The following is an 11547-nucleotide window of genomic DNA, read 5'->3' as shown; positions in this document are numbered from 1 at the left end:
AACACACTCAAAATTAATTATTATGGAAAATGTCTTTTTTTATTTAATGAACAACTCAGGTCCTCTTTTTGTACCAGTCATCTAGTGTTTACCTTAAAGTGACATGACTTTTGATGTCAGATTGTCCTTTTTAACTGTTATATACAAAGCCATATGGTCTAAACACATGCTACAGAGCATGCAGCAGTATTAAACAAAACAAACAGTTAAGACAAAGTTTCTAAGTCAGTTAACACTTAGAAAGCTGACTGACCTCACAGTAGTGTTTGGCAATGCTTTTTATCATCTTTTATGCACTTTATGTACCTGTTGAGGTTGATATCAACGGGTCCTGCTCTTCCTTCTGGGGCCAAGGTTATGACTATTGTTCCACAGTGATGGGTGATGTCCACATAAACACAGCCGAAACCAGTTAAGAACACAATCTAGAGGAGAGGGTTAGAAACACATGGAATGTAACCGAAATTACTGTTTTCAGTGTCATACATTAAATTAATACTATCAATGCCTTCTGGTTGAGAACTTTTACTTAAATCAGGACACTGTTCAGGAAGAAAGTCAGATTTCAATGATTCAGAAAATAACTGCTCTGCTACTTTAAGTATTTCAGTTGTACAAGGAGATGAAATTTGCACCTCATCCTTCAACTGAATAACGGAATACATTTTAATAAGAAACTTCTCCAGAAATAAGCAAGATATGCTGGGGAAGGTGGAGTTTATATGAGAAGAATAAATAGGAAATTTTAATTTGTGATTTTGGATTAAGAAGAAAGGCATGTTCCTGAAGCTCCCAAGCTGAAGTTTAGGTTTTTTCCCTCTTCTCTTTCTATTTCATTAAGTTTTACACAAATAATCCCACTTTCTCCTCTCGAAAACAAACCCTAAAATAACATTATGTTGCTACGCCCTAGCTCAGAGCTGGGTAGATGAATTGCTGATAGCATGATAGAAAACACATGAAGAATGAAAAGTAACATTTTGGATCCATGAATATTTGCATAACAACTGAACACTGAACACATTTTTAAGCCATTTAAACTGGTGAGAACACCTTCACAGGCAAGGTGCCGCCACAAGGAAATGGCAAAAAACTATTGGAAAGCATAAAACATCTAAAAAGGCAGGAAAAATGGGGATTTGACAACAGGTTTGTGTCTTGCTTACAGGTGTACAAACTGTCATTTTGGACAAGTTGTCTTTAGGAATATCCTACTTAAAGAAGTGATCGGTTTTGGAGCTTAATTCTGTATGATTTCCATGCAAGTTTTATATAGAATATAAAAGATTAAGGTCTTTTAAAGGTTTGGAAAATTCACAGCAGTCCTTGTCAGAGTAAGCTGGCTTCTCTTTTCTTGTAAGGCTACTATCAACACAATTGTTTATTCGATTGCAATGACAGAAGCTAAAACGTAAAGGAATGCAAGCTCAAGAAATACCACCAAGACAGTGGGCTAGCACAGGTAAAATAAACAGCTGTTTGTCTTGAAGAATCTTTACTGCTGTTACAAAGTCACCAGAAGCAAAACCAATTGGAAGTTTAGTAGGATCAGCACTGAAACTGATTCTTCTTAGACTAGTCATAATAACTTTGTAGAGATAACTCAATTTTATTAATCAAACTTCTTATTCTTCTGAGAATTACATATAAGAGAATTTCTAATTTTGACATGTCAATTTTAATCCTTTGTTTGTCTGGAAGAGATTCACAATCCTACATGGAACTGGAGAAAAAAGGACATTTACAGAATTTTCAAAACTCTAATTATTCTAAATAAACCTCCACTGATCTTGAAGATTGGTCATTTTAATTCCAATTTCAGATGATTCTGATGATAGACACTTCAATATTTATTAAGGTATTAGTTTTAAGTAGTTTTTAATTTACTTTCTAATAGAAAAATAAGTACCTATGTGTGACTACAAAGAAATACACATTACCTAAGATCCTCCAAATCCCAGTTATTTCACAACCTGAACGGAATTGTATGTGACACTATTAGTATATTTCTTATTCACTTATATTCATAGTTTTCTAAGAGAAAGACAGACTAAGAAATCCTGGGAAAATTTTCAACATTTACATTCTAAAACTTCAATTACAGAAGGCTACACTTTTTCTGGAGAGCTCTTCAAGTAGACAATGATCCCCAAATGTTGTCTTAGCATCTAATTCCTTCTAGGAGCCAGATACTTATAAAGAACCCTGGTCTGGCATAACATTAATGACTGAAATTTGAAACCTTGCATTGCTTGACTGGCTTGCTGAATGGAACTGAACTACTTGCTATATAATATAACACTCAATAATCAAGAGCATTTTGTGATTGGTGCCCAGGGAAAACATCTGAAACTAGTATTTCTTTCAAAGAGCCAAGCAGTTTATGTTGATTCCATGTAAACTAATGACTTCAAAGATGGAAAAAATTCTCATCAAAAACAATTACTCCAGTCAAGGAACCTTTCATTTGCCTCAAGACCCAGAGAAAAATAACAGAAGGAAAGAAAAGGGAGGGGTTGTTATGTTTTAGAGAGACATGAGTAGCTTCTGTAAAGACACAGAGGGAGAATGACAGTGATGATTCCTACAAGATATAAAGATAAAAATCCCTTGATAATTAAGCCACCAAGTTTTCCTGGATCCTGTGGCATTCTTTGCTTACAGAGCCCAGAAATTTTCAAGCCTGATTTTTCCAGGCAAAACCAGGTTGATTCAAAAGAAGTGAAAAAAAATCAGTGTTATAAAGCCTCTCTTTTCAATCTAGCTATTTTTAAGAAGTGACAGTAAAGAAGATAGTCTGTGTTCTAAAACTTCCACAGGAAGGGGCTTAGGCAGGAGAGTTCCCAGGAGTTGAAACCCCCTTAAACCAACAGAAAGGATACACTTATTGCAGAGGATTGATGTACTGTGCAGGTCAGGAAGACAACCATTTATGGTGTGAACTAGGAAGTGGTTTATAATGATTTACTTGTGTTCCTTGGTTGTTGATGTCCACAAAATCACTCCATTCATTTACTAATTCATCAGATGACATCACTTTCAGGAGAATACTGGGCAATAAATCTCTTGTTTTGCAATCTGGATAGCTGGAGACTTGATGGTAAAGTTCATGATGAACCGAACATTCAGCTGGAATCTTTCTACAGTAAACTTCAAACTTTGGTGTATCTGAAATTTTATAAAATATACAAGATCAGAGCTTCCTAAAACCTGTATGAAATCAAAACTCATCTATGCTTGCACAAATGAGAAAGTTTCTGTCTGAAATATTACTAATAAATAAAAACATTGCTTTTCTATTGGTTGGAATATTGTATGTTTGGGTTTTTTTCTTTTCTCTTTCTATTTCATTAAGTTTTACACAAATAATGTTCCGCTGATCATCACATTAACTTACTGTAACCAGAATTTTAACAATTTGTTTTGTGTTACATTTGCAAATCTGAGGAAATATAAATGTTCCATGGGATTGAATTGATGTCAACAAAACTCCACTACCTATGAATTTCCTACTGAGCTGAGTCACCTTGACAGCTGGAACCAGGGAGACTCAAAAGCCTGGAGACACTTAAGTTCATACTCCTGACCTCACAATTAGCTCCAATAGCTTCCAGAGTCTCTCACCTTGAGACAGACTTTTACAAGGGCATCAAGTTCTTGCTATAACCAAAACACATATTGAACTCAGTTTTGGACTGGAGATACAGTAAAATAAGATATACTTCAACAGTGCACTGTTTCTAATTATTGCATAGTACCTACCTTTGAAATTCTCTTTTACAAGCAATGGAATGGAGCACCTATTGTGGATAATTATACGAGGACTAGGATCTTCTGTAAGTGTTAGGTACGTCACACCAAGATGCTCTTGGTAAGTCAGTGCTATAGGCCTAAAACAGAAGCAGATATATTGAATTTTGCATGTTTTCAATGAAATATTTACATATTATCCTGAACAATTAAAAAGAATCAAAACTAGTATCTGTGAGATTCTTCATGATCAAGTTCCAAGTCCATAGATACTTATCTACATTTAGGCAAGTACATATCTCTACTTCAACAGAAGAACATGTGGAAATAGTCTAAAAAACGTGAGAGAAGAAATTGCTTCATGGAGAGTGCTCATGAGTTAAACTGAACATGTGTGTCTACAAGATGAGAGCCCTAGCCAGCAGAGATTTATATTAAATTAAAAACATGAGATTGTAGGCCCAAATTTTCAACATAAATCTTTAAAATTTTCCAGAAGAATTTGCATGGATACTTCTCTGATACACATGAAAGATATTTCAATAAATATGTAACTCTAACTGACTGCTCCTCTGGAACGATCCACAATGCTACTGCTCTTTTAAATGTTAATGTTATGGATCATCACTACATCAATTTCCAAAATGAGATTAAATTAATTTAGTTCTACTCATTAGCTACATAAAATATCTTCATGAATAAACATAAATTCTTTCTTTCCTCTTGTGCAAATTTATTGGCTATTGCTAAAAAAACTTAACCTCATGGTGACTTTTTAAAACTCCAAAGTCTGAAAATTAAAATTATTAGGAACATGAGAATCTCTATGTCATTCTCTCTGTGGTAGAATGATAAGGAATCTTTTCCTTAGTCTTTCCATTAAATTTTTTTAAAATCTGAAGTCTATATGAGAATCTTTAGTATCCACAATGACACCTCTTGGAATCTGCAGAGGAACTGTAAGAGGGTTTGAATGATATCAAGCACTTCAGGCAAGAGAAAGATCACATCACTGGTAATACAGACTGATGTAGCTTCTCTAATTTCAGCAGATTGTTTCTTGTTTGTACTAGTATAACCATGAATAGATTCAGATATCAGGTTCAAGAAACGAAGCTGGTCATCTGACAAGTCACTGGATTATTTTTAACTAGCTGGATCCATAAGTTTGTAAGTAGAATGCACAACTGCACAGTTCAAGCTTTAAAACTTGAAATCTTTCCTTGCTGTAATCTCAAAATAGTTTCACCCCTTTTGTCTTTTCTTGTTTATCCTCTTATTATGCTTAAAAGAATATAGGTCTCCTTTTAAAAAAAAGCCTAAATTTTTGTGTTGTATTATTACACACTTTCCTTGAAATCTTAAATTGTTGTTCACAAGTTAAAAAAAACCTTAATTCCCCAATATAAGCTTTTCATGATCTTATTTGCATGCACATAATAAAATAGCAGGCCATATATTATAAAAAGTGTACAACTTGCACATGGTCGTATCACTAAACCGTTTGCAATAAAAGCATCAAAACTATCAGAAGATAACAATTTTAAAGTTAAAGTAAGACTTGCCTTTACATATGGGGGCATGTGTTACTTGGACTTTTGCATTAATCTCTTATGGTTTCTGACTAGCTGAGGCTTTCTAGCAACAAGCCTGGTTCCCTGTTGGTGAGTGCTCAGCGCACAGTACCTGGTACAAAATCCACTTTCAGCACGTGTGCCCGTGGGCACCGCCACGCTCTGCCTCGCGAACTCCGCGCTGACGACGGCCGGGAGGCTCCACAGCTCGCGGCTCCCGGCACTGAAGCTCAGCACCACACGCCTGTCCCCGAGAGATGCCCCGGCCGCCGAGGGACCCAGCTCTGACATCAGGTCCCAGCAGGGCACGGCGCTCAGCACCTCTCTGCAGCCTGCCCCAGCTGCGCCGATGCTGAACACCGTACTGTCAGGTGAGTGGAAGTCCTGGAAACAAAAAAAAAGGTGGTGGTAGCATGGCATGCTGGCTCCTAAAAGGGAGTTTATCCATGCTGATTTTGCACAGAACCCTCTCAAGTAGCCAATGACCACAACTAACTAAAGGTTGCAGTAAGTACATTGAATTAAAGTCTATTTGGCCAAATTCTGTCTTCAGGTATAGGTTTGCAGCACAGCTATCTGGGGGTACTGAGCAACAGGGTCTAGTGGAAGATGTCCCTGCCCATGCTGAGGGGTTTGGAACTAGATGATCTTTAAGGTCTCTTTCAACCCAAGCCTTTCTGTGATTCTGTAATTCTGTGATCTATGGTCGGCTCTCAGCAGTACAACATAGCTGTACCAAAATCAAGTTACATTGCTGTAACACAACTGTGTGAACAAAATGCATTTATAGTTACAAAATTAAGACTGGATTTTAGCCTCAACATTCTCTCAACTCCCCATCCCATAAGACTGCCACAAAATGTGTGATGCACAACTGTAGATACTGATGTAAAGAAAACTAAAGCAGAAGGAAAACAATACAGAAAGAGGAACTTTAAAAATTTGTTGATCTGCCAACTCTTCTAGTAAGTTTGACCCTGAGAATGCTTTCCACATATTTTACTATAAATGTAATCTTCAATAAATAAGTATAAACGGTTGATTAAAATATATTGACCATGCATACATTTTGGTTCCTGCAAGCTAATCCTTAAATATTCTGTGAGATTATTAGAAAACTGATATTCACAATTTAATGCAGTTTATGAAATACATAAACTTTGGGCACGTCTCTAGTTCTGCAGCTTTGTTCAGATAACTGGAATCTTCCCAAAAGGATAACAAAATGTTTTCAGCTTGCCAGGCCAATATACCTCTTTTACACGCAAACTCAGTAAAAATTCTGAGAACATTTTCAACAGCTACTACGGATTACGCTGCCTATTTTACAGAAATGGCCATTAGTGCCTGAACAGATGGAGAACAGGCAGAACTAATTCTGCAATGTGCAAGAATTTGCTGCTTGCACAGATTTCTGATCACAGTTAATTACTGGAGTTGAATTTACCCAGGATTCAGTATTCTAAATTATATAAATTACTTTATCACTATTACTTTATTACTATGTCTAAAGATTTCTGTTCCAAGCTTTGCTAATATGCAGCTCATCTAAATAAAGATACAGATGTAAACAACCATTTTCCACAGATAACAAACAAAAAGAGTATCTACAGTGCTTTACCTCTTCTCCTGAGTGGGGTTTGGAAATAAAAATCTGTGGCCTATAATAGATTTGATATGCTGTATCATTGATTATTGTTGTCTTATCTTCTATCTGTAGAATTTGTATACCTTGTCGAACCATGGAAGAAATGCAGAATTCACACAACTGTAAGATAATGAAAATTGCGATGAAGTCATACAAAACTACAAAAGGTTGTAAAATGTAGCAGTAGAACTACTATTTTCTTTCTAATCACAGCAATCCTCTCTATATTCATGCACTTCGTAATTGGAGCCACACCACATACTTTTGAAGTTGCATCTGTCAATGTTATTCTAACAAGATTGAGAATTCATTAATTCTTTTTCCAGGAGATATTGTATTATCTTTATGGGTTGCACAGTATGTTTTTGGCAATCTACTTCTTTAAATTATATTTCGTACATTGTTTATACTCTCTTTATGTTGGACATATATTAACATAATTAGGGAAACGCTTTCACACTGCATACATTTGATTGTTTTATCTGCTATATGACTTTGTTTTTACATGATAAAGTTACAAATCATCATAATTTTCTTCTAACCTTTTGATGACCTGGAAAAGCACCAAGTTTAATTTCAGCTTCAACAAAACCTTCTTCATCCAATGTTACTACTTCTCCATTATCGGCATCCTTCCATTTTGGGGAGGTTACATTATGAACCAGTTTAATTGCCACTGATTTGTGCACAGTGTTAGTGTTTGCCCAGTATATTCCAACCTGAAAAGCTTCCTGAAAGTGAAAAAATGACTGATTATCAGTTGTTGATAATTTGATACACTTCTCCTACACTTCTAAATGCAGTTTCCAGTGGGCAGTGAATATAATTTCCTGCCTTTCTCCCTCTGATCCTTTCTATGTGGTACAAGGATAGCTGAAACCACAAGGTGGGTAAGGAAGTGACCCTCATGGGGGATCAAGGCCATAGTCTACACTGAGATGTGTTACTAGGCAGACCTTTTCTTTATCAACAGACAGACATGGGGGGAAAAGAGATGACAAAATAAACAGGGAGTATCAGATTGTATAATTGGAATTGACAAGCTGCTATGTCAAATTATTTTAATTATTTCAATATTAAAGAATATCAGAGTTTTAATAAAAAAGAATGTGCATGGCCAAGATATGTGGGAAGATCAGTTACACAAACCTCTGAATTAAGGAAGGCAGGCATTCTAAAAAATCTTCCTACATTGTAATTCATCCTATGTCATTATCAACTTTCCTTGGTAACATTAAAAGCTATGAAATAACATAACATAAAGCATTCTCAAACCAAACATTCTTTTTACACTGTCAACTTTGCTACTGTAGTCAACAATTTCCCAAGTGACACGCTGGCACAGCAGGGGCCGAAGTCTTTACTTGGCCTTTACAGCAATTTTCGTGGGCTACTACATTACACCCATGCTGCAGATTCTTTGGCTGAACTGAGAGGAAAGGGAGAAGGCTGCTGATGAAATGAAGGCCTTCTTCCTACAATGTTTTGCAGTCACTTTTTAACTATGCATCTTTTGGATGTTGTTTTTCAAACATTGCTACCAAGTATGTTGTGCTACCCACTCAGTGACTTAGTCAGTGTGGTAAACTCCTATTGTTATTGCTACTCCTCACCATATGACTAACAGATAAACAGACAGTGACTGGAAAGTGGGAATCATCTGGAGTAATAACCATTCTCTAGAATCAGTGTATTTAGCAGAACTGTGCCTGCTAATGTGAATGGCAAAGTTACCTCAAAGTTGGGAGGTATAATTACTTTCCCACTAGGCACTTGAAGAACAATTTTCTCTCCTTCAAACAGCCAGAGGTCCCACTTGGACTGATTGATAAGCAATGCCCAGGGCAGGAGTTCAATCAGCAGAGTTTTAACACATGGTTTCCACACTGACAGCTTTACCCGCATTGGACTATCCCATTGGGAGAGCTGTTCATTGCTGTCAAAAACAAATAAGCAAAAACATAAAGTCAAAGGAATAATGAATTCAAGATGACAAATGATAAGGTGTTATTTTCAGAAATTTGCAAGGCTTTCCTGGTTGTGAAATAGAAAAACTTCTCTTTTTACCTTATCATTCTGGAACACGCTGAGGTGCTGTCAGAAAGATCTAGATACATGTAGACTACAAAGGCATATTTTTAACTCCACAAGCTCAACCTAAATTTAGTCAATTAATAAATGCTTTAAGAGAGTTACCACTGTCCTTCAGAACTAAACCTGTGACTTTTGCAGTCATCAAATCACATTTCCTTTTTTTCCCAACAACTACTTCTACAGCAACTCCCTGTTTCTGTACTGAAACAAACAGCAGCTGAATAAACAACAGCCTCTAGAGCTGCAGTAAAGAAAGTGCATTCACAAAAAAACTGTTCCATTTTTTAAAAATACATACTGATGCAATCTTCTCAGTGTAAACAAGGGCAGCCCTAAGGCTGACCTCATTATTTTCCCCACCTGCCACAGATTCTGCAGTTTGCATGCAGGAATCATGTAATTGCTGAAAATATACTCAGTGTTCATCACATATAGTCTTCCAGAATGTGATTTCAGTTTATTTGGAAATGCAATGCAACAGTCATGAAGAAGGTTTAGCAAGGAATTAATTACCTCTCTGAATCCTTCCTATTATAAGGCCATGCAGGCTGGGGAGGACTAGCGGTGCCATAGAACTCGGAGAGCACTTGGCCGACATTGCCACCTGGATGGGATTTAGTCGCTATGTGTTTAATCAGAGTAGTTGAGATAGGGACTGCACACTCTGATGGATCATCTTCCTCCCTGTCATTGAAAACAGACTCAGTCACTTACACAACAAGATCAAGCATTAGCATAAAAATTTTCTCTAATGAGGCTTCCCAAGTGTACTCTGCAGCAAGAACACTCTCAAGGTAATTGTGGGTGAATCAAGTTATGATGTCCAACAAGTTCCTGAGGATTTACTGGCATGCATGCATTTGTCATGACACTGTAATGACCCTAAAAACTCTTCACTATTCTCAAAAAAACATTTCAAGATCATTCAGGAACTTATTTTTTAAAACACAAGAATGTGGTCTGCTTAATCAAACAAATGCCAGTGTGTTTAGGATAGTTATAGCAAATTTAATATTTCCTATGATATCATTTCAGGCTACATACGCTTGTTCTGCCACAGCATACTTTGGGGAAAAAATGCAGAAGAAGTTTAAGTGCAAATTATTCATAGTTTTCCACACAAATGAACCATTTTCAAGGAAAATGAGTATTTTACCTGGCTTGAAAAGTCAGGTGGTGTGTAAGATCTGGTTCTATATTTTGCAGTGCTTTCTCTTGTCCTTTCCCTGGAATCACTTGTGTTTCATTCAGTCCCAGACTTCTTTTCTCTACATGTATGATAATAGGGTCTGGAAGATGGCTCCTTACAATGAAAAGAGGGCTGAAAACAATCTATAAAAAGAAAAGAATACACCGATTTAAAGCCAATTTTATTTCAGTATTACAACTGTCAAAACAAACTATTGATAAATCTTTACAGCGGGTCATTCTGACCTTAATTTATTATATGACATGTAAGGCATAAACATTTAGATTTCAGAGACATTAAATGTACTTACCAATCGCTGTTGCACATGCGAATTGGGCTCTAAAGTCAAAACTGTGCACCACACATATGTAATTGAACTCTTTGAAGATGGTACCTGTTTGCAGAAAGATCAGCATTACATTAACATTATTTCAGGATGATAACATTCACTATTTCATTATATCAAATAGAGGTCTAAATGCGAGTACTCAGTTCTCTCAGACATTTTTAGTGCTCTGTTCCATATACCCATTTCTAGCCATACCTGAATGACAGTGCTGTGTTCTGTGTGTTTAGAACTTAAACGTACATCTTGGGACCAGTCTTCATCTCCTGTAGATTTCACGCTCAACTCAGTGAGCTCATTGTTTTCTAGGATATATGAAGGCAATTTCTGCTTAGCTGCAAGGCAGTTGATGTGTTCTTTAACAACAGCCTGTCCATCTTGACTAATGTAATGTTGTACCACTTTCAGTTCAATACTTTCAGAAAGGTAACTACAGACTGTCTGTCTTCCACAGATTAGGATCTAAAACACACAAAAAATACAGCTCATATGTAAACAATTGTGAAAAAAAGAGTCAAAATTGAATTAGAGAGTGAAAACCTGTAGAAGAATAATCTCCCTACTTTAGGTTTTCCCAAGCAGTGCTGAAGGCAGTGACTGGTAAAACCTTATTCTTATTGGCCAAATATATGTGCAATTTCATAGAAATCTAGGCACTAAAATGCTTGAAATATTGCTAAGGCAGTATCCAGGCTTGAAAGAAACACGTGACATATCCACTTTCCTTCCCACTGAACTCAGCAGTACTGCCCATGGCTGACAGTTCTGGTTTGGATTTTAAGAGTTCTGTGATGGTCTCTGAATGTCGAGACATTTCTGAGCAGTCACAGGGAGGTACTTCAGAAAGGTTGCTACTGATACCTCACATTCCCGTCACAAGCCAATGATCCAGACCTTTCACAGTATGTCTGCTGTTTAAAAGCTTACAATTTCATTAAATGACTGT

The 11547-nt window shown here is 36.5% G+C and overlaps 1 protein-coding gene across 5 annotated transcripts in view; it reads right to left on the bottom strand.

Annotated features, from left to right (window-relative positions):
* The window catches only part of VPS13B (vacuolar protein sorting 13 homolog B), a 436854-nt gene that overhangs the window by 25009 nt on the left and 400298 nt on the right, over positions 1-11547 (bottom strand). For all 5 annotated transcript variants that reach the window (XM_039549957.1, XM_039549959.1, XM_039549955.1 and 2 more), the window contains 11 exons: positions 10800-11063; positions 10566-10649; positions 10223-10398; positions 9580-9750; positions 8707-8908; positions 7515-7703; positions 6946-7092; positions 5437-5708; positions 3763-3890; positions 2969-3168; positions 307-425 (listed from right to left, as the gene is read on the bottom strand). In XM_039549957.1, coding sequence (XP_039405891.1) covers positions 307-425; positions 2969-3168; positions 3763-3890; positions 5437-5708; positions 6946-7092; positions 7515-7703; positions 8707-8908; positions 9580-9750; positions 10223-10398; positions 10566-10649; positions 10800-11063 — 1952 coding nt within the window. The remainder of the gene's footprint in view (positions 1-306; positions 426-2968; positions 3169-3762; positions 3891-5436; positions 5709-6945; positions 7093-7514; positions 7704-8706; positions 8909-9579; positions 9751-10222; positions 10399-10565; positions 10650-10799; positions 11064-11547) is intronic.

Source organism: Corvus cornix, chromosome 2 (assembly GCF_000738735.6).
Source record: "Corvus cornix cornix isolate S_Up_H32 chromosome 2, ASM73873v5, whole genome shotgun sequence".
Taxonomy (NCBI): Eukaryota; Metazoa; Chordata; class Aves; order Passeriformes; family Corvidae; genus Corvus; species Corvus cornix.
This window is presented reverse-complemented; position numbering and strand designations above follow the sequence as displayed.